This window comes from Tachypleus tridentatus, chromosome 1, assembly GCF_004210375.1.
Source record: "Tachypleus tridentatus isolate NWPU-2018 chromosome 1, ASM421037v1, whole genome shotgun sequence".
Taxonomy (NCBI): Eukaryota; Metazoa; Arthropoda; class Merostomata; order Xiphosura; family Limulidae; genus Tachypleus; species Tachypleus tridentatus.
The window spans coordinates 108,772,849-108,796,548 of record NC_134825.1 but is presented as its reverse complement, the minus strand read 5'-3'; the positions used below and the strand labels follow the sequence as shown (position 1 = coordinate 108,796,548).

At 33.9% G+C, this 23,700-nt stretch overlaps 1 protein-coding gene across 6 annotated transcripts in view; it reads right to left on the bottom strand.

Annotated features, from left to right (window-relative positions):
• Positions 1-3,411: 3,411 nt before the first annotated feature.
• LOC143257669 (meckelin) overlaps positions 3,412-23,700 on the bottom strand; it is a 38,613-nt gene continuing 18,324 nt past the window's right edge. The window contains exons 15-29 of one of the 6 annotated variants that reach the window (XR_013031978.1): positions 23,347-23,455; positions 22,803-22,859; positions 20,600-20,698; positions 20,267-20,365; positions 19,835-19,921; positions 18,530-18,883; positions 17,015-17,155; positions 15,374-15,454; positions 14,917-15,033; positions 13,485-13,626; positions 12,847-12,877; positions 10,203-10,291; positions 8,104-8,206; positions 6,099-6,241; positions 3,412-5,847 (exon numbers count right to left, since the gene is read on the bottom strand). Coding sequence is in view for 3 of the 6 variants with exons in the window: in XM_076516713.1 (XP_076372828.1) it covers positions 5,767-5,847; positions 6,099-6,241; positions 8,104-8,206; positions 10,203-10,291; positions 12,847-12,877; positions 13,485-13,601; positions 14,917-15,033; positions 15,374-15,454; positions 17,015-17,155; positions 18,530-18,883; positions 19,835-19,921; positions 20,267-20,365; positions 20,600-20,698; positions 22,803-22,859; positions 23,347-23,455 (1,708 nt within the window). In the remaining 3 variants the exon portion in view is untranslated. Of the gene's footprint in view, positions 5,848-6,098; positions 6,242-8,103; positions 8,207-10,202; positions 10,292-11,657; positions 11,804-12,846; positions 12,878-13,484; positions 13,627-14,916; positions 15,034-15,373; positions 15,455-17,014; positions 17,156-18,529; positions 18,884-19,834; positions 19,922-20,266; positions 20,366-20,599; positions 20,699-22,802; positions 22,860-23,346; positions 23,456-23,700 lie in introns of those variants that run through there. The other 5 variants (XR_013031980.1, XM_076516713.1, XM_076516718.1 and 2 more) reach the window with 5 other exon arrangements.

Below are 23,700 nucleotides of genomic sequence, written 5' to 3'. Positions count from 1 at the left end.
GGGTTCTTTCTCCTTCCATGGAACAATGGAGCTTCAGGTTATATAGGGGTGTCAAACATCAGCTGGCTACATCGGCATGTTGGGGAGAGCGTCCTTATTGACTGAAGGCCCTCGCTTGTGTGGAAATGACTGGATCTTTCAGCAGGACAACGCTGCAATCCACAATGCCGCAGGACAAAGGACTTTTTCATGGGGAATAACGTGATTCTTTTGGACCATCCAGCGTGTTCGCCTGAACAGAACCCCACTGAAAATGTTTGGGAGTGGATGGCAAGGGAAGTCTGGAGAAATGGACGTCAATTGCAAACAGTGCATGATCTTCGTGAAGCCGTCTTCACCACTTGAAATAACATTCCAGCCAGCTTTCTGTAAACGCTTATATCGACCATGCCAAAGTGAATGTTTGAAGTTATTCGCAATGACAGCCGTGCAACTCACCACTGAGACCTCTTGTTGGGCATTTCCTACCCTGTTCAGGACTTCTGTTTGGTATGGTCTTAAACTTTTGACCAGCTAATATTTAGGATAATTTCATAGTGTTCACATTTTCCCTATTAAATGCTAAAAAAGTTTTTTTATTTTTATTTTCACTTTTTTTTTTATTGTCATCTTTCGAAACTCTACTCAAATAAGTGGTTGAGTCTAACAACTCAAACTGCATATTTTTTCTTTATGTTCACTGGCCTTAGGATTTTGGCCAGCAGTGTGTATATAAGATATTCAAACATTTGTGAAACATAGCTGTAACTCACTACAGATCCACCTTTGAACAGGTCAGACGCGACAATCGTTTAGGCCCTCTACAACTCAGAAAGCATAAGACCTCGCCCTCGACTAATTTTAGTTTGCTTAAATTATCTCCATTATTAAACAAAGTGTCATTAGCGGTCGCTTATTCATTTCGCAACACAGTTCGATGTTGGTGGTGGTATCAGGGTCATTAGGTGTGACTTTTGGTTTAATATCTGATCGGTAACCATTCGAATTGAAGCGTGTTTGTAATGTGTAATAGATGACCCTGCTTCGTACGATAATAACAGTAGTCACTTGATTGTTCTTCACGTATTAGAAAGTATTAACATTTTTAAAAATCGCATAAATAGTTATTTGTTTTGGAATTTCGCACAAAGCTACTCGAGGACTATCTGTGCTAGCCGTCCCTGATATAGCAGTGTAAGACTAGAGGGAAGGCAGCTAGTCATCACCACAAACTTTTGAGCTATTCTTTTACCAAAGAATAGTTGACCGTCACATTATAACGCCCCTACGGCTGAAAGGAGCGTGTTTGGTGTGACTGGGATTCGAACGCGCGACCCTCGGATTACGAGTCGAACGCGTTAACCCACCTGGCCATGCCGGGGCTTCGCATAAATATAACAGAAATACATCTAAGAACGGCTGGTATTATCACTTTTTAAAGCACATAACGTTTTTAGGTAGTTTTCAGGTTGACAAAGAGTTTACAACTGACCGTTGCATACTTGAAAAGGTATGTATTGAAAATGGAAACTTCGTAACAAGTATTTGGCACTCTTTTCATAAAATATGCCCCACAGTGGTATGTATGACATACACAGGGTTTCCATGCACGTGGTGGTGGGCAGAACACAGACAGCCCATTGTGTACAATAATAAAAGATTTGTTTTGTCTGTGGTATTTAACTGGATTAGATAATGATTAGAACCATGTGTTACTTATAAGGATATTTTTGGATACTGAATTTCATAAGAGTTGAAGTCTGTTAGTGCTGGTCGCCACTAATTTTGAAGTGATGGACTAGAGACGTAAAACTACATAATGGGCTATCTTGTTTTTGCCAACCGCGGGTATTGAAACGCTAATTTTAGTGTTGTAATCCCATTAGGTTACCGGAAGAAGGCGTCAATGGGGCGATAGTAATAGGTCCATATATGCCAGATATCATAAGTGCACTTATTAGAGGAACTGTTATCGTGTAAGTTTACACACACAACTGTTTAAACACAATTCAATATTGAAACCTTCACGTAAGCCTTTCGACCGCTGTGCACACGATGAGGTACTGAAACATTCAACTCTGAAATCTTACCATACTAACTGTCTACTGCTGTAAAGAAGAAAAACAGTTCGATGTTAAAACTATTTATAGTGAATCAGCTCGATACGTTACAAACTTGAACTAGATTTCTGACTAGGTTTCCCACAGACATTGTTCAGAGGAGAGTTAATAGAATACTATGACAGCTCTTCTGAGGTTCGCTTGAATTAAGATGTTTATTAATTTATCAAATTCTACAGATTTTAATAGTCATAAGTTGTTTAAAAATGAGAACTCTACACGTGTGAGAATCAACCTTGTAACCGATCTATGGTGGTATACAAGTACAGATGTCTAAGAATATTAGAATCAGTCATCTTATTACTAGTTGATTATTTTGGAAATCGTAGACACTTTCTTTAATGTTTTACAACATAAAAATGCTCCAAATGTTCCGAGACGAAATACGGTAAGAGCAATTATAATCATACATCTCGGAAGAAGTGACCATTGGCCTTTTACATCACACGTTTGTTCTAGCATACTGGGAAAGATAACAACTGTTGACTAGGGAACTTACGGTAGTTAATACTGTGCAAAAGGACAAAGTAATAAACAGATTAGTTGATCAGATGGGAAGATGAAAAAAAACAATCTTCTGATGTAGTAGTTAAACCAAACAGGTCAACTTGGGTCATGTTTCATCTTGTAATTAAGTCATTATACTGGAAGCATTTAATAAACAGTTCTCACTGGTCAACAAGGTTCGTGTCTTGGTTAAATTATTGTATTTAATAACAATAGACATATTCAGAATTTTAAAAGTAAAATGGGAGAACTTTATTTTCCTTTAGAAACAACTAATTAATGGAGTCAGCGATGTGCAAACTGTTCATGTTGGATTTCTATAAACAAAAAATGTTACCCCCCCTCCAGCACACACAAACACACTATATGTATATAGTGAAATTAAAGAATTACATTCAAATGAAGCCAAATAAGTCAACAAAATCATGAGGAAGGGCTGCGTTAAAAACAGCAAATCCAAACCTTTGATTAATCATATCATAACCATAATTTTTAAGCCATAAACAAAACATATTAAAATTAAACAGAATACACTACATATTTTATAATCCCATGTTGTAACTTGTACATGTTACTACACTAGTAGTAATATCTGTACTGAAGCTTTTAAATTTCTTTTATTATCAGGTTTGTATTTTTAGTTACAATTTATTTGTTCCTATGAGTTATATACACCCTTACCTGTTGTCTCCCCCAGTGTGCACATCACATATGTTAGATACGATGTAACATAGATTTAGTAAGCTATTAATATTTTAATAGTTACTATATAGTATGGACAAAGATGTATACAAGTGGACAACAATTTGATAAAGGGGTAGAAAAAAGAAATTTTATTGAGAAAATAATACAAGTTATGCTATTTACAGAGAACTATTTGTTATTTACCAGCTGGTCCTGGATTACAAACATTCACAATTTCCCTCAGTAAATCCAATTACTAACTGTCATTGCAGAGTGACCGTTGTTTAACAGTTCATGTTTTAACTCCAACAAAACACCAAATAAAACATTTACATCATACGATAAACGTATTTCTCCTTTTCAGCTGAGAATTCAGAAAGATGTGAATCATTTAACAAGAAGTTGACCTCAAGTACTGAATTAGATAACCATACCTCAGATGAAAGCTATGGAAGATTCGATTTGGTTCGAATTTCGAGCAAAGCTACACGAGGGCCATCTATGCTAGCCGTCCCTAATTCAGCAGTGTAAAACTAGAGGAAAGGCAGCTAGTCATCACCACCCACCGCAAACTCTTTATCAACGAATAGTGGGATTGAGCGTCACATTATAATAACCCCTTAGGTGAAAGGGTAATCATGTTTGGTGGGATAGGGATTTGACCCGTGACCCTCAGATTGTGAACTGTGAAGAAGAACAATTCCTCACAAGTAATTCAAAATGACGTCTTTCCAACATGTATTTTAACACACTGAGTTCTGTTTCACACTTTGTATGTTTTCGTGTTAAGTGTGCCTAACAATGGCTAACTAGAAAACAATTTTTGTTCTTTACACACAACATATCGTATCCCTCAACTTAAACTAAGAAAAAACAATATACCAAACCTTTGATAGAGTTTTGACTTTCAGAATAGATGTAATTACCTAGAATTAAGGTTGATGAAATTTTATGTCAATGTTCTGATATTTGTCACTTTCAGCAAAACAAAAATAGTACCACATTCAACATTTTACAGATATGTGGCACCATATGAAACAAAAAGACAATTAACAGAATGATATACATAATTAAGATGTTTTTTTTCTCATTATTAGCTTATCACTGAAGTGACAAAACTTAATAAACTTAATTTTCTTGAAAGTATGTTTTAAGGCTACTTTTCCACAAAAATATTAAAGTTATTTCAATACTCAGTGTCTACAAGAAAATTTGCAAAAAAAACTAAAGAAATCAACATTCTTATTTTGAAGTTCAAGAAACGTTTCACAAATAGTGACAATCTCCAACAGTCGTTTCTTTGTTTTAAGCGTACAGCTGGACAACAGACATTAAGTACTCTGTCGTTGAAGAAACGTTTCACAAATAGTGACAATCTCAAACAGTAGTTTCTTTACTTTAAGCGTACAGCTGGACAATGGACATTAAGTACTCTGTCGTTTAAGAAACGTTTCACAAATAGTGACAATTTCCAACAGTCGTTTCTTTGTTTTAAGCATACAGCTGGACAATGGACATTAAGTGCTCTGTCGTGCAAGAAACGTTTCACAAAATAGTGACAATCTCCAACAGTTGTTTCTTTACTTTAAGCGTACAGCTGGACAATGGACATTAAGTGCTCTGTCCATCACTGGGAAATTAAACCTCATATTTCAGAGTTAAAATTCCATAGAGTTACCAAAGACCCACAAGGGCACTTTCATCATTAACACAGGTTCTAAGAAACGTACAGAAACGTTCAATAACTCTGTAATTATTATTACATTTGTTCATCTCATTTTTGATGAAGGAAAGTTTGTTGTAATTTATATCCGTACAAGAATGTAAATTATTTACTCACTTGTAAAACAAATAGTGAAAATGAAACTTGGATGAGTGCTACCTTCAAAGTGACACTGCTATTTCTCTTAGTATAAACAATTCTATTACCACCAGGTGTTGGATTGTAACACAAAATAGGCTTAAAACATCAGTTTATAATATGCATCTAACATTAACATTAAACCTACTTAATTTTTGTTACAGTTTAACTTTTATTTTATAAGGTTTTTATATCTAAATTTAAAAAAGGAACGTGGATAATATGACCAATGAGAACAAGGGTCAAGATGAGAAAAACGTATTGGAAGAATTAGGTTTACACCATTCATCTACTCTAATTCACTACTAGTGATTAAAGCAACAATAAACATGAGACTATCTAATCATTCTAGAACAAGGAGAAACTTTTAATAATGTATATCATAACTGTGACTTTGATAACGCCCAACGTTTCTTATTCTGATATGATATTGTTATGAAACTTCTACAATGCTCTTGGAGTGTAAGAGCACACCACAGCACAAATACGAAATCTGATTAATAAATTACTGTTATATTTTCACATTTAAGAGAGATACAGATAAGGTTTTAAACTGCAGAGATCAATGGAAATTGAGAAAATGCAGGACAGCTGGTTGAGAAATGTGAACATTATTCACGTTAGAAAACGTTCGTCAATAAGAGCTTTTCTCACAACGTTTCGTCTTCCACTGTTGTGTCTGACATACATGATGACCTGATAGATGGAAAACAAAGAAAAGTTGAAGTGTCTACACAAGTGATGATAAACTGTAGTGTTGAAATATTTGCATACATATTGAAACAAGTCATAAGGCACAACATTAATTAACCTGGTAACTACAAAACTTCAAACACACGCATGCAACATATGGTTATTCTGATACCAAATATTCTATCTGCTTACATCATAACAAACCTGGTTAAGTCTTACTTTAAAACTGGTTTAAAACACTCCACTGGACTTACCTTGTTAATCAAAAATGTCAAAATGGCAGAAAGAATATAATCTTGAGTGCTATTGTCAATCAAACAAAATAACAAAACATCAAACATCAGAAGAGCTCCTTCGTTCCCGATAAACAAAGTGGCATCAAAAGAATGTCCATTATCTGAAACAAAGAAAGAGTCACAAAGATAATTAACAATTATCAAGGTAAAAGGGGAACAGGAAGTGACCAAAGTTCAGAGGTAAGTTGAATCAAAAAGGAAAGATATTTTCAAGCCTACAACTAGGACCTCTAAAAACAAAACTGTATACATCATTTCTCAAATCACAATTTTGACTCGATGTTTTATAGTACTTGTATATTTTAGTCTTTCATGTCCACTTATGGAGAATAAATTGTAAGCTACACACACACACACACACACACACACACACGTATTAAGTTAAATGTCACGTTTTTCCACCCAATCATTATTTACTGAGCAGATGGGTTTGTGTCCAAGTTCTAATGTGAAACACTGTTCAACAAACATCAAGTTAAATGAATAACTGCTCACAACATTGCTCATATTTATCAAATCAACTCTTTAAGTAGATCATGGGCACCTGCATCATTTAACATGGAGTATCTTTCTAGGTTTCGATGCACGATATCCAACCGACTTTATTGTAGGCTTGAGAAACAAAAATACAAATAATAAAGTAAAATAAACACCCACAATTTCAGCAACTTACAAACAAATCACTAGAATACTTTATCACTCATACTGTTGGAAAACTCACCAAATCAGTCACAGAAAGCCATTTAGAAACAAAGTACGACAATAAACTAAAACAAAATACAACAATAAACTAAAGAAATGAAGAACAATGAACTAGAGAAATAATGAATCATTAACGTGAAACTTTTCAATTAATGTGTTTCGTTCATCACTACTGTTCACGTCTTGACACACCCAGTGTTTCGTTCATCACTACTGTTCACGTCTTGACACACCCAGTGTTTCGTTCATCACTACTGTTCACGTCTTGACACACCCAGTGTTTCGTTCATCACTACTGTTCACGTCTTGACACACCCAGTGTTTCGTTCATCACTACTGTTCACGTCTTGACACACCCAGTGTTTCGTTCATTACTACTGTTCAAGTTTCAGCAAAATATCCATAGCCTTTTTTTCCTTAAGTGGCTTGTAAGACTATGATCTGTAATAATAAAACTGGAGACATTGTTATAAATATACACATTGTTCACAGCAATAAAACAAAACATTTCTGATGAGTACAAGTGCAATATTTTTACCTAGAAGATTAAGCAGCTTTGAAGTGCTTATGTTGGTAGCAAAGAAAACTTGGAAAATTTTAAAAAGGTGGACATTCAATTTACAAGAATCAGCTGTATAACCTTTGCAGGAGTTTATTTAGTAACTGTGCACAGATTTTGACACAGTATACGAAACCATTTCTGCTGTAGGCTTTAGTGGTTGAATGGCTTTAAATAGAGACTTAGCCAATAATAATAGTTAAAATCTATCTTTCTCTTAAAATTCAATATAAAAATAGTCCTTTCACTTGTGCAGGAATGTTTTGTTGGTAGGTTTGCCAGTTTTTTAATCAAATATTCAGTTGTGGATTTTTTTGTAGGCTTGTAAAATAACATAAACAAATAAATGAATTTTGCCTGACAATCATAAAATCAACTTTTTTTGCTGTTATCAATACTTTGGCACCCTCAGCCATTGAGAGAGGTCTTGAGTGTTATTTCAAAAATAAGCCTGCTTTCTAAGATGGTTTTTCACCTTATGTGGAGAATCCATATTATTCTCAGGTTTCACGTACAGTAAAGTACACGATAATTTATTCCGTAGTTTCATCTCAAGTAAACTACACTGTCATGTATTCTGTAGTTTCATCTCAAGTGAACTACACTGTCATGTATTCTGTAGTTTCATCTCCTGTAATAAAATTCAAAACATAAGACAGCTACATTAATATAATGAAAACTTACTTTTAATAAACAACTTACCATTATAAAAATATCCTCTCTCTGTAGGTTCATAAAACTCTACATCGAACAAGTTTTCTAAAAACATGCGATCTTTCACAACATAGTCAAGGTCTTTGTAAGACTAGAAAAAAAAACAGTATATTAAATTGGTAGCACACAAGAAAACTATTAAGTCCCAATTATAACAAGTTATGTATTTAAAGAAGTGACAAAAAACCAGAGAATCCAATATCTTATTGGTGAAAAATCATTGTGCATTTATTACAGTGGAATGTTAATTTCTGTATGCTGTGTAAAATATTGTATTTTACAAGACAAACATTCCTACCATTGTTCAAATATTACAAACACAATTAGAGCATCATAGTTGCATTTATCAAAGTTCTTTCAATAAAAAGATGTATTACAACTGCTTTCAGTTAATTTTGAACACTTAATGTTTTCGTCAAATGTTTACAACATAAATTTATGTTGAAAAGTGCTTTCCGAGAAAAGTAAGTTTTCTAACAAAGAGTGCTAACTGATGCCATAACCAAGATTTTGGTACTAGGAGAGAATCTACAGTTACAACAGAAAGTGTTCGTACCCCTGCATCGTGAGTAATTTTTTGCTCATAACTTAAAAAGTATCACAATTAGGATAATGAAAGTATGGTATGTTATAAATATTATACTAATACACATTTACATAAATTTTTATATAAATTTAACGACAAATAAACTGTTTGTAAACAAATAACCAAACATAGGAGGGGCAGAAAGTGTTCGTGCGTCTACTTCAGTTGTGTAGCCTTTCAGGTGAATTACTTGGTGCAATCTCTCCTCATAGCCCTCCATGATTGTTTGTACTCATCCGGTATTTTCTTCCATTCTTCTTTACAGAAGGCCTCCAACTCTTGCAAGTTTTTCGGATGACGCTGATGAACCCTGGTCTTCAACTCATGCCAAACATTTTAAATTGGGTTGAGATCAGGTGAGTGCGATGGCCACTCCAAAACGCTCATATGGTTCCTCTGCAACCAGGATTGCACATATTTCAATGTGTGCTTAGGGTCATTGTCGTGCTGAAAGATCCAACGACGCCTAAGCTGCAAGTTCCGAGCATCATTCTTGATACAAGTGTCTAATATATCAACATACTCTTATTTTTCCATGATTCTGTTGAAGTGGTGAAGGCTACCTACACCAGAAGAGCTGAAGGAACCCCATAGCATGATCAAGCCACCTCCGTGTTTAACTGTAGGGACGGTGTTCTTTGGAAGATTTCATTCCCCCTTCTCACGGAAAATATAGCGAACATCATTGTGGCCGAAAATCTCGATTTTAGTCTCGTCTGACCAAAGAATACTCTTCCAATAGGTAAAGGAATCATCTACATACTTTCTTGCTTACTTCAATCCCAGTTTCCCTTACCAGTTTCTGTATGTCATTATGTGCTAAACGAGGGTTCCTTCTAACTTCTCCGAGAACCTTCCTCTTGGTTCTCTCTGGAATTTTGGTGGGGCGTCCGGAACGAAGGAGGTTAGCAGTTGATCCTGTAAGCTTAAACTTGGCAATTATGCTTTGAACAGAAGATTTCAGCACATTAAGTTGTGTAGCAATACTGGAAAGAGACACAGGCGACTTGTATTTTACAATAATTCAGTTTTTTAAATCACTGGACAGTTGTTTCCTGTTTGCCATAATGACCAAGCAGATTATGCCGGAGACGATGCTAAATTGCCGGAAGTACATTTTCTGCTGGCTAAATTCCAATAATTATGAACCCAGTGTCTAGTTCTGGAATGGTATAATGTAGTTTATTCGTCAAACCAAACAAAATTTTTACGGGAATATCAGGTTTTTCATACGTTCTGAACTGTACGAACACTTTCTGCTCCTCTGATTTTTGGTTATTTGTTTATAAACAGTATATTTGTCGTTTAATTTACACAAAAATTTATGTAGATGTGTGTTAGTATAATATTTATAAAGGCTATTAGCCTAATCGTGATACTTTTTAAGTTATGAGCAAAAATTACTCGGGACGCAGGGGTACCAACACTTTCTGTCGTAACTGTACATAGTGGATACATTATAAAGGTCTACCAAACTATAAATGATCCATACGGTACTTACATGATCAATAAAACCAGCTAGAAACTTGTTTGTGTTTTGATATATTCCTGAAACTTTATCAACATCCACCTTTGATAAACGGCCTCCTACTAGAAACATACACAGTTAACTTACTACAAGTTCTCCTGGTCTTACGTATCTTTTATAAGTTAACACTTCAAAAACACTAAATCTACTATATTAAAACACATTAAAGAACAGGATGAAATATATTAAAAAACCTTCACAAACACACCAGAGTACGTTCAGGGAAAGTGACGGTCTTCTTTAAGTACGTTCAGAGAAAGTAACGGTCTTCTTTAAGTACGTTCAGAGAAAGTAACGGTCTTCTTTAAGTACGTTCAGAGAAAGTAACGGTCTTCTTTAAGGCACGTTCAGAGAAAGTAACGGTCTTCTTTAAGTACGTTCAGAGAAAGTAACGGTCTTCTTTAAGTACGTTCAGAGAAAGTAACGGTCTTCTTTAAGTACGTTCAGAGAAAGTAACGGTCTTCTTTATGTACGTTCAGAGAAAGTAACGGTCTTCTTTATGTACGTTCAGAGAAAGTAACGGTCTTCTTTAAGTACGTTCAGAGAAAGTAACGGTCTTCTTTAAGTACGTTCAGAGAAAGTAACGGTCTTCTTTAAGTACGTTCAGAGAAAGTAACGGTCTTCTTTAAGCACGTTCAGAGAAAGTAACGGTCTTCTTTAAGCACGTTCAGAGAAAGTAACGGTCTTCTTTAAGTAACGCGTTCAGAGAAAGTAACGGTCTTCTTTAAGCACGTTCAGAGAAAGTAACGGTCTTCTTTAAGCACGTTCAGAGAAAGTAACGGTCTTCTTAAGCACGTTCAGAGAAAGTAACGGTCTTCTTTAAGCACGTTCAGAGAAAGTAACGGTCTTCTTTAAATGCGTTCAGAGAAAGTAACGGTCTTCTTTAAGCACGTTCAGAGAAAGTAACGGTCTTCTTTAAGCACGTTCAGAGAAAGTAACGGTCTTCTTTAAGTACGTTCAGAGAAAGTAACGGTCTTCTTTAAGTACGTTCAGAGAAAGTAACAGTCTTCTTTAAGTACGTTCAGAGAAAGTAACAGTCTTCTTTACATATATTATTGTGGCTCTACCAAACTGTACATGTACTTTTTACAGGTACATTCAAAATTTGATCAAACAGGTTTATCACAAACACAAGTTAATAAACCCAGTAAGAAAATATAGCTCACGATTTAAACATTTATACTAGGAATGCTTCAATTTCTTTTTTCAACAACTTGTTTAAATAGATTCTCAACATTCACTTCTCGGTGTTACGTAACACACCTCTCCTTTCACTTCAACGTTCACTTCTCTGTGTTACGTAACGCACCTCTCCTTTCACTTCAACGTTCACTTCTCTGTGTTACGTAACGCACCTCTCCTTTCACTTCAACGTTCACTTCTCTGTGTTACGTAACGCACCTCTCCTTTCACTTCAACGTTCACTTCTCTGTGTTACGTAACGCACCTCTCCTTTCACTTCAACGTTCACTTCTCTGTGTTACGTAACGCACCTCTCCTTTCACTTCAACGTTCACTTCTCTGTGTTACGTAACACACCTCTCCTTTCAATTCCTGCCTTTAGATTTGTTCATCTAATTTGAAAAAGTATCTATAAATACTCATGGGCCAAAACATTAAACTAAGAACTTACATATTTTTGGTTTCCTTCTGTCTCTTCAGGACACTTATTAGCTCACTTCTACTTCTTAAATGACAATGCTTATGAACAGAAAGATTATATTCTAACTTGCATATACCTGACAACACTGTTTATTTTGGTCACCAACCAAGTGTTCAAAAACAAAGCTTGATTAGTGTGGACTAAATTCAATGGTCCAACAAGTAACAGTACTTTTGTTGACCTATTTATACCATAACCCTATTGCCACAACTATCCTTACTATGCATCACACAAGTCTTACATTCAAACTTCTATTAAACTACTTTGTTATACCAATTTGTCTGGCATAGAACCTTAGCTATTAATACACATTTTAATTGTATACAAGTTATGAATTCTACAAATCAATATTTAAAAAATACCGAATTTTTAAATTTTAACATGAAAATCGCCTCACATTCATGGAGATTCAGTAAACGTTTTGAGAATTTATGGATGAATTTTTTGTACAAATATTTCATTAGATGTTATGATTTTTGCATAATTGCCATGGACATACACATAGTAGATTGAACACTCCAGTAAACAATATTAATTATAGATATGGAACTGAACACTGTACCCGACAACAGACCAATCTGAAGTAGCTTGAAAATATATTTTTTTAAAAATTAATCAGATCCTCTATAAAGTTTGAGAGATTTCAGCCTCTCCTCACACAACAAACCCCCCATTCTGGTAACCCTGCTCTGAACCTTATCCAGTCATGTTATAATTATTAGCATATTATGTATACAGATACTCCCCCTTGTGGTGAATAATTTATCCTACATTGTACATGTACCAAAACTGTTTATAAACATTCCACAGTAATTATGTCTTAAGTGCATATTTCACACACTATTCATTTATTTTTAAGAGTCCAAATACAGAAACAGCTTATTCAATGCTACTGGGTTAGGAGTTAACTGTTGTGTGATTTTAATTTCAGAATAGAAATTCTTGATATCTTACCTCCCTGCATTCTGTCTGTACCTTGACTGTACTGTAAGAGAAAAAACAAACAGATGTTTATATGTTGTTGTTTATAATTTCATGCAAAGCTACTTAGAGATACTTATGCTAGTTGTCCCTAAATTAACCTGTGATAGAACAGATTAAAATCATCCAGTCAACACCACCTACTGCTAAATCTTAACCATTTTACCAACAAACAGTGGGGCTGACTGTCACATTATAATGCCCCCCAAATGGAAAGTTTCAGATTCAAGCTCAGAACCTGCAGATTGAGAGTTCTCTTACTATCAGATTAATCAAAATAAATACTAAAAACTAACTTAATAATCTAAACAGGTTTTAAAAGAATTCTGAACAGATCCTATTGTCTTGACAATAATGCAAATACAAAGAAATTAAATATGGAGTTTGTGGTACTTCACAAGGTGATCAAAACAATAAGTTTTGGGTGAATAAATATCCTTCTTGTCACTAAATAATTTCAATAATTTTTGTAACCTATTGTAAACAATGATTTAGAATTTAAATGTTTAATATGACTTACACAAAGTCAACAATTTATGAAGTAAAACCTGGTAATTTATAAACATATACCACATAACTGGAAGCTAAATAAAAACCTAAACCATACGTACTGAAGTTAAAGGATTCAACTTTCTTAAGAACTGTTCATGCACACCACTAGGTAGAGCCATCATAAACGTTTGTTGTTCTGTGTTAGGCAAAAGTCCTCTGTTCCCACACAAGTCTTCCTAGAGGTTTTGTTAACAACAGAAACTATAAAACGGAGGCACGTCAAGTATTACTTCTGATATAAAATTTATGAAAAATTGTCTTGTTCTAACATTTCATCACTGTTACATATGAATTTAAACAAACTAATACAAAACTCATCATCAAATAACTGTTGTTCCACACGTCATACAAGCTTCCCGTCTGAAAGTACCGTTATAATTTAAATAAACTAATACAAAACTCATCATCAAATAACTGTTGTTCCACACGTCATACAAGCTTCACGTCTGAAAGTACCGTTATAATTTAAACAAACTAATACAAAACTCATCATCATATAACTGTTGTTCTACATGTCATACAAGCTTCACGTCTGAAAGTATTGTTATAATTTAAACAAACTAATACAAAACTCATCATCAAATAACTGTTGTTCCACACGTCATACAAGCTTCACGTCTGAAAGTACCATTATAATTTAAACAAACTAATACAAAACTCATCATATAACTGTTGTTCCACGTCATACAAGCTTCATGTCTGAAAGTACTGTTATAATTTAAACAAACTAATACAAAACTCCTCATCATATAACTGTTGTTCCACACATCATACAAGCTTCATGTCTGAAAGTACTGTTATAATTTAAACAAACTAATACAAAACTCATCATATAACTGTTGTTCCACACGTCATACAAGCTTCACGTCTGAAAGTACTGTTATAATTTAAACTAATACAAAACTCCTCATCATATAACTGTTGTTCCACACGTCATACAAGCTTCATGTCTGAAAGTACTGTTATAATTTAAACAAACTAATACAAAACTCCTCATCATATGACTGTTGTTCCATATGTCATACAAGCTTCAAGTCTGAAAGTACTGTTATAATTTAAACAAACTAATACAAAACTCCTCATCATATGACTGTTGTTCCATATGTCATACAAGCTTCAAGTCTGAAAGTAGTGTTATAATTTAAACAAACTAATACAAAACTCATCATCATATAACTGTTGTTCCACACATCATACAAGCTTCATGTCTGAAATTACCTTTATAATTTGAATAAACTAATTATTGTCACCTTTAGAAGATGTTTATTACACTAATTTTTATTTCCATCGACTGTTGTTAGAAGTAACGTTATAAATCAGTATAAACGAACCCTTCTTTAGAACAGTTTATCTGTGAAATATTCCTACAAATAAAAGGTCTCTTGAAAAACATATAATTTCTATTTATACCTTCACACTATTATAAAGTCTCTAAAGACCTAGTTAAACTTATTTTGTGTATATATCTTTTAGAGTTTATGATAAACAAACCTCTTCTTTCTTAAGAATATCATGCATCTCTTTCATGTTGACATCGGCTCGACCTTGGACGGCTCGACCGTGGATATAGTACCCAAACTTTGGTCCAGTAAACAGGCACACACTTACCTGTAATGCACCATACAAAGTTAACACCATTAGATAAACAGAAAGTTAGAGATGTTTGAAAACAAACAAAAGCAAAGCTTCACTTTTACAGACACAGTAAAACATAAACAACACAAACCTCAACAAATCTGACAGTTTTTACTCATTACTGTAACTATCTTCACTTTTGTATTGTTCATACAAACTTCGAAACTGAGTAATATAATTTTAATTTCATTGAGTCAACACTTCAATTTTGTGGAAACAATAAAATTACAAGAAACATGTTGGACAAGAAAACAACATCAGAAGCTGCAATGAAACTTAATGACAAGTTGAACAGATTTAGTAAAAAACTCACATTACTAACTGAACAGAGATCCACAAAATGATGCAGTTTATCTGATACAAATCTCTCATACAGTATTTTGTAGCAGAGCACCTGGAAGGAAGAAACAAAGAGGAGTGTACAATATCAGCAACATATGATGAAGTGTTACAATACAACACAGTTAACTGAAAATACACCATTGAAATAAACTGGTGACTGGTTTCTGGAAAATACAATGCACTAACAAATACTGGTTTCTTTAAATAGGTCCTTCACAAGCCAGTGGGGGACATTTTTGTACGAAAAAATAAAAAAGATCTACCTAATCTGGTTTTTCTTAATTTTAACTGAAATGTTTTGGAAATTTCTATGGATAAAAATAAGACATTTCTAGCACTCTTCTACTGTTGGGACTGTGAAAAGTGATTTGAGCTAGTGAGTTGATTGAAATCTGTTAATCTAAAGACATCCCTTAGCTCCCGAGTGACAAATTAACATTATGAGTATGTTCACGTGTAGAGACAGCCCTCGGCTCCCGAGTGACAAATTAACATCATGAGTATGTTCACGTGTAGAGACAGCCCTCGGCTCCCGAGTGACAAATTAACATCATGAGTATGTTCACGTGTAGAGACAGCCCTCGGCCCCGAAAGTGACAAATTAACATCAAGAGTATGTTCACGTGTAGAGACAGCCCTCGGCCCGAAAGTGACAAATTAACATTCAAGAGTATGTTCACGTGTAAAGACAGCCCTCGGCTCCCGAGTGACAAATTAACATTATGAGTATGTTCACGTGTAGAGACAGCCCTCGGCTCCCGAGTGACAAATTAACATTATGAGTATGTTCACATGTAGAGACAGCCCTCAGCTCCCAAGTGACAAATTAACATTATGAGTATGTTCATGTGTAGAGACAGCCCTCGGCTCCTGAGTGACATGTTAATATTACCAGTATGTTTACATGTAAACACAGCCCATAGCTCCTGAGGGACATGTTAAAATATAAGGCACCACAAACACAAACTTACTTATTAAAAATATCTTATAAAGTTCTATCTACTAATAAGCACTTCAGTTTTTAAAACCTCTGTTTTTCATCACTTCATATAATTACACAGCAATTTTCAAAAATAAATTCTATAAATCAAAATTACACAAGAAAGCTATTCAAACTGAACTGAAAAAAGTATGTCATCACAACTTTGAAACGTCTGAAAAATGTATCCTACATTCAATACATGAATTTTACCAGACAAAATATAGTAAAAATGAACCAATATAGTAACTAACGTTTTTCTGTTACTAGTGAAAACTAATCTTGAAAACCATAATGTGACAAGGATGTACTCCACTATGTCTGTTGTTTATAATAGACCTGTTTAACCATTTTACCAGTATACACGGTAAATCCATCTCTGCATACCATTGAACACTGATGTCTGGAATGTTTTACATCTCAACTTATGAATACAATATAATCAACCTGGTTCTTACCTTGTCTTGTTTTAGATTATTCAGTTCTTTTAATAGCAAAAAACAACAGACAAGACCTAAGTTTTTATAAGTTAAAAACAAGTACAGTTACCTATGTTACTCTTGTTAATAATTCCTATATTTACAAATAATTTGGCATAACAAATGTGTGAACTATATTAAGGTGATGAATTACCTGTATAATAGCAACTCCAAGATAAATGGCACCACCAATTGCAAGCCGACAGGTTGAACTGAACGGTGTATTTAATCTATCTTCTGTTACTACAAGTGACTTCCTAGTGTCAGCCAAAGCTAGATTTTCCAATCCTAAAATCTTTTAAGAAACAATTTTGATAAGTTTTATTATGTTTCTGTCCAAGTCTTTAGTTTTTTACTAAACAATTTATCAATTAAAATCATAATTGATTCTTAAATGGATCAGTAACTTTCATTTGATTTAAAAATATATATATAGTTTAATGAAATTTCATTTGTAGACTAAGATGGAAATGAATCTAAAATACAACTATAACAAAATTCTCTATAATAAATCATGAATTTCAAAAAAATATTTATCAAATTGACGAGACTTTGTACTAGGCTATGTAAGGTCTCTCTGCACGACCAAATACTAGTGGCAGACCAACAGAAAGGTGACTAATTAATAGCATCCAATGTCAACTCATGGGCTACTTCCCTCTGACCAAACACAAGTAGCAGACCAATAGGAAGGTGACTAATTAATAGTAACCAATGTCAACTCATGGGCTACTTCCCTCTGACCAAACAGAAGTAACAGACCAATAGGAAGGTGACTAATTAATAGCATCCAATGTCAACTCATGGGCTACTTCCCTCTGACCAAACACAAGTAGCAGACCAACAGAAAGGTGACTAATTAATAGTAACCAATGTCAACTCATGGGCTACTTCCCTCTGACCAAACACAAGTGGCAGACCAATAGAAAGGTGACTAATTAATAGTATCCAATGTCAACTCATGGGCTACTTCCCTCTGACCAAACACAAGTGGCAGACCAATAGAAAGGTGACTAATTAATAGTATCCAATGTCAACTCATGGGCTACTTCCCTCTGACCAAACACAAGTGGCAGACCAATAGAAAGGTGACTAATTAATAGTATCCAATGTCAACTCATGGGCTACTTCCCTCTGACCAAACACAAGTGGCAGACCAATAGAAAGGTGACTAATTAATAGTATCCAATGTCAACTCATGGGCTACTTCCCTCTGACCAAACAATAGCACTTTACCACCATTTTTTTAAATGCAAACCATGAACCGCGGAATCTCAGCTCCACGGTCCAGAAAACTAATCACAAAGACACAATTAACTCAAGTTGAAGAGAAAGTTTTGATCTCGAAAGAACACAAAGAAGCATTTATGAGAAATTATGTTCAATGAATCTGATAACTTATGAAAAGAACCTCTGATAAGTCAGCACCAATTCTTTGTTCCCATGCGACTTTTAAAGCAAACTCTTTCCTATTCAACTAAACAACAAATGTTAATAGTTTAAATCTTCAGATTATGCTAATAATGTCTGATTCATCTACTACCTTACAATACCAGTTAAACACTAGCAAGTTGTGTTTATATATTTTTCCTTATCCCAGTAATAAGTGTAATAGATACTGCTTATGTAATATGGACATTTACATTTTACACACACATTTGTGAGCTACCTTTAACAGAATAAGAATAGCACACAGTTGAAAACCCATGTGGATTCTTCGAATAGTTTGTAAATCAATCCAGTGGCTAGCCAGGTAGTAAGTTCGCCAAATGCTAACAGATCCATCGGTTTGTTTCTCTCCTATTAACCGGGAACCTGATACTGTTTTACTGGATTTAGTGCCATCTTCTACTTTCCCTGGAATTGAAGAGTCCCCTTCCTTGGCTTGGGATGACTGAACATGACCAGATGCATTTGTTTGTTGTCCTTGTTTAGGATTCAAACGATACCGAGGACGTTCTCGGTCAACAAAGAAAACGTCAACAGAGCACTGAATGACAAGCAGGTGTAATATCTGAAGCGTCTGAAAATAAGGAAGCCATCAAGACAAAGATTCTCTAACTTCAGATTATCAGGACATATTCTGTACACTACTATCTGCACTTAATCCAATAAAACACACAAACTTTGATTTAACATTACCAGCACAAAGCTTCCAACAAATAAATAGCCTACACAGACTTTAACATTACCAGAACACTACTTCACGTCCTATCAGTTTAAAAAACTTTAATTTTTATCACAGCAGTCTTTATTAATTAGGATGTCATTATGATCAGACGCTCACAATAAACATCATAAAATTAAGTTAGGTTGTGTTGTGACATAAAAAATCTGAATATTAGTGAAGTGAAAAACACATTGAAGTAAGGTTCTGATCATCCACTGTTTATATCCATTATAATGGCAAGCCTTTTAACCATTATGACGACAGGTCTGTCACTTGAACTGACAGGTTTAAAACAAGCTTGACAGATATGTAGTCTGAAATACAAGACAACAAGTTTTTACCCCATTGATGTTAATGTTCCTGAGGACAGCTGGTATAAGTGATAACACTTTTATTGATAAGCAGACCACAATGCTTCGATCTGAAGATGACCTAGGAAGTTTGAATTGTTGTTCTCTGCTTATCAATAAGTGTTAATACCCATACCAGCCATTCTGAGGTACATTTTAATTTAAAGTGGATTTCTCATCTTCAAGAACCCCCACTGATATTATTACATTAATTGTTTCTGGAATTTTCAGTTAGTTTCCCATTTGTTTTGTTTTTTCAAATCCTATCAGGCCTAGAACTGTAGTACATAGCAGCTCTAAACACCTAAAATATTAAAATATTTGGTGTCGTAATGGTTTACAAGTTGTTGAAACTTCGAACCCATTTCTTCTTGTAATACACTAAAGTGTACAACATTTAGTAACGTTTGTATTAAAAGAAACTAGGTTTGGTACATAGGAAACCAACCATTACCTTGAGACCAAGAGCTACACCCAAGTAAACTGAAATTGTTCTCTCTTCCTCTTCAGATGGCAGCATTAAATGTACAACATCTTGATTCTATGTAAACAAGTGACACTTTTTAGATACAAGTTGGCAGATGCTAAACTATGTTAGTTTTTATACAGCCACATGAAACTCTTTTAAAAACATTTCTTACTGTTGTGCTAGCTTTAAGAATCAGACCATCGAGAAAATTATTTTTTCTTTTTATAGTCAAAATCTTATGAAAACTTCTTATTTTTATTATCTGATGTAACGTATTGCCTAAACACTGACTAAGTACATAAAGCAAATCTCCAACAACTTCAAGGTGTAACCGAAATATTTCAATATTCTATGTTATTAGTTTTAAAACAAAGATTTGTTACTAAGCTACATTTATACATGATGAAGAGAAATTACCTTGTAGAATATCAGCCAGTTAAGTGATGCGCTAAAAATAACCATGAAGAAAACATTGGCCAAACATCCAGAAACAAACACAATGAACTTTCCAAGGACCTGAAAGTATAAACATTACTCCACAAGTATAATACAGTTATACATGTTAAAACCAAAATATTACTTCAAAGCAAGCAAGTTTCCTGGTCTCATGTTACAATATTACACATTAAATTATGGTTAATTTGTTCTTAATTAAGAACCAGAGCTACAGCTATGTCATGTGCTGCAGCCCCAGAGCTACAGCTACGTTACGCACCTTAACCCCAGGTTATATATTCTAAAACAACATACCACTACATCAATAGTCTGTTTTCCAGCTCTTCTCATCCATCCCCATGTTTGCATGAACGACCACACGCTACTCAAAGCACTTAACACTCCAACTGCAATCTAGAGCAGAAAAATATTTATTCATTTTACACATGAAAAATATTAAACTTCTTTTTACTGTTTTTGAATGTAGAAGAAATATAAGTACTGCTACCATACAACAGACAAATTCTTGTATTCAAGTTTTAAAACTGCCTAAATCATTAATAAAAATGATACAGTGAACAATAAATGCACATGTCCATCAGGACAAACTGTTACTGCATTTCATGTTTCAATCTAACAGCCAGGTGAGAAACAAAACTTCATCACAACATAGTATTAATAAAGTTTAATTCAACAGTTGGGCTGTATGGGTTAAATACGAACAGCTTGTAAGAATAATGTTAAAATGTTGTGATCAGAAGGTCAAAGAAATATCTACACATAATCATATGAATATCATAAGAAGGAAGACATTACTCAATGCACCATTACATACTAGTGGTATAATTACTATAGGTCATTATTGCTCCTGTTAACATTTCTCAATGCACCATTATGTACTAGTGGTATAATTACTACAGGTCATTATTGCTCCTGTTAACATTTCTCAATGAACCATTACATACTAGCGGTATAATTACTACAGGTCATTATTGCTCCTGTTAACATTTCTCAATGAACCATTACATACTAGCGGTATAATTACTACAGGTCATTATTGCTCCTGTTGACATTTCTCAATGCACCATTACATACTAGCGGTATAATTACTACAGGTCATTGTTGCTCCTGTTGACATTTCTCAATGCACTATTATTTACTAGTTTTAATCATTATTTCTATTGTTTTCCTTTCTTAATGCATTGTTTAAAGTTATTTACTAGTTTTAATCATTATTGCAGATCAGTATTTCTATTGTTTACCTTTCTTAATGCATTGTTTAAAGTTATTTACTAGTTTTAATCATTATTGCAGGTCAGTATTTCTATTGTTTACCTTTCTTAATGTATTGTTTAAAGTTATTAATTAGTTTTAATCATTATTGCAGGTCATTATTTCTATTGTTTACCTTTCTTAATGCATTGTTTAAAGTTATTTACTAGTTTTAATCATTATTGCAGGTCATTATTTCTATTGTTTACCTTTCTTAATGCATTGTTTAAAATTATTTACTAGTTTTAATCATTATTGCAGGTCATTATTTCTATTGTTTACCTTTCTTAATGCATTGTTTAAAGTTATTTACTTGTTATATCATTATTGCAGGCCATTATTTCTGTTGTTTACCTTTCTTAATGCATTGTTTAAAGTTATTTACTAGTTATAATCATTATTTCTATTGTTTACCTTTCTTAGTGCATTGTTTAAAGTTATTTACTAGTTATATCGTTATTGCAGGTCATTATTTCTATTGTTTACCTTTCTTAGTGCATTGTTTAAAGTTATTTACTAGTTATATCATTATTGCAGGTCATTATTTCTATTGTTTACCTTTCTTAGTGCATTGTTTAAAGTTATTTACTAGTTATATCATTATTGCAGGTCATTATTTCTATTGTTTACCTTTCAAAGCAAAGTCCTTTCTTATGTTCAGTACAATTCAATGTTCTCAACAACTCCATGAACTCAACAGTAAAGTTTACTTGAACAAGCAGATTTACAGTGGAAGAAACAAAGTGCTTGACTGACTTATTAGAAGCAAGCACAAAGCTACACAATTGGTTATGTGTTCTCTGACCACCATGGGTATTGAAACCTGGTTTATAGCTGTGTAAGTCCACAGACATACTGCTGTGCCACTGGGGGGCATAAAAAGTGAAACATGAAACACACACAAAAGTATCAAATATACTGAATATATTTCTTACAATCTTGGAAACACCGAAGTTCATATTTTACACTTCAGAGACAGATAAAAAATTCTGAACATGTCTGGAGCTTTTATGCAAACTGAACAAGTATTAAATAGTGATAAAATATCAAATGTACAGAACTTTCGAGTGAGGTAAACTGTCAAAATAGATGGAATTATATTTTCTGTTTTTAAGAATCAAGTTTCGAGCTTAAGCTTGAAGAGTCTTACTGATACAAAGCAGACTAATCAAGTTTTAAACACACAGCTTCCTAATCTGATGCTACTCTAGCAGAATTTACTAACAATTAGCAACAAAATATTTACCGATATGTCCTTCCATCTGCCTTCTTGATCCAAGTGATACGACACCGAGAAAGTAATCTGAAACACAGAGTAAATCAATACATACTAGAATGGTTTGTTGATGTTTAAATAACTTGTTCTTTTAGTCGTCCCAGAAATGGATAAAAACATACAAGTTGGGTTTTGTAAACACACTGTTTTATGAACTTACAATTTTCAGAACAACTTTCAACTGACAAGAATAAAAATGTGGATATATAACAACAAGGGCAAAAACTTCTACAGAAATGTTTAAAACTGAAAACCAGGTGAGAAACTGCTGTTATTTTGTGACAAATGTTTACCATCAGTCACTTCATAAAATAAATTATTACAGTTTTCCCATAAAAGTCTTTGCTACTTACGCAATTACTATTCACAGCAACTTACATTCTGTTTTTAAACCAAACTGATATTCTATGGGTTTGAGATTCAAACCAACAGGTTTTTACTTTTCTTAAAATCTCATCAGTAATAAACACAACAGTAGCAAAGACTAGAGGAAACTGTCCGTACCACTACCTACCGTAATCTCGGCATCCCTCATGTAGTCATCGTACGAGGACTCTCCATAGTCGACAGACAACAGAGGGGGGTAGACTGTTCCTGTTTTGTCGTCGTTTTTTAAAGTTATACTGAAATAAAGTGGTTCTAAATTTGCTTTTTTTGTTAGCAGATTTAACAGTACAATTGATTTAGGCACATAAGTGAATTTATTTCTGTCTGAAATATGAAAATTTAAGTTTGTTTATATTTTACCAGATGATTGTGATTGGGATATTTCTTTAGTTTACATTACGACTACCCAATTCAGACTATGAAAATGAATGTTGGAGTCTCAGTATTCCTCTCTGTTTATGATGCAACAAATAAAACATGT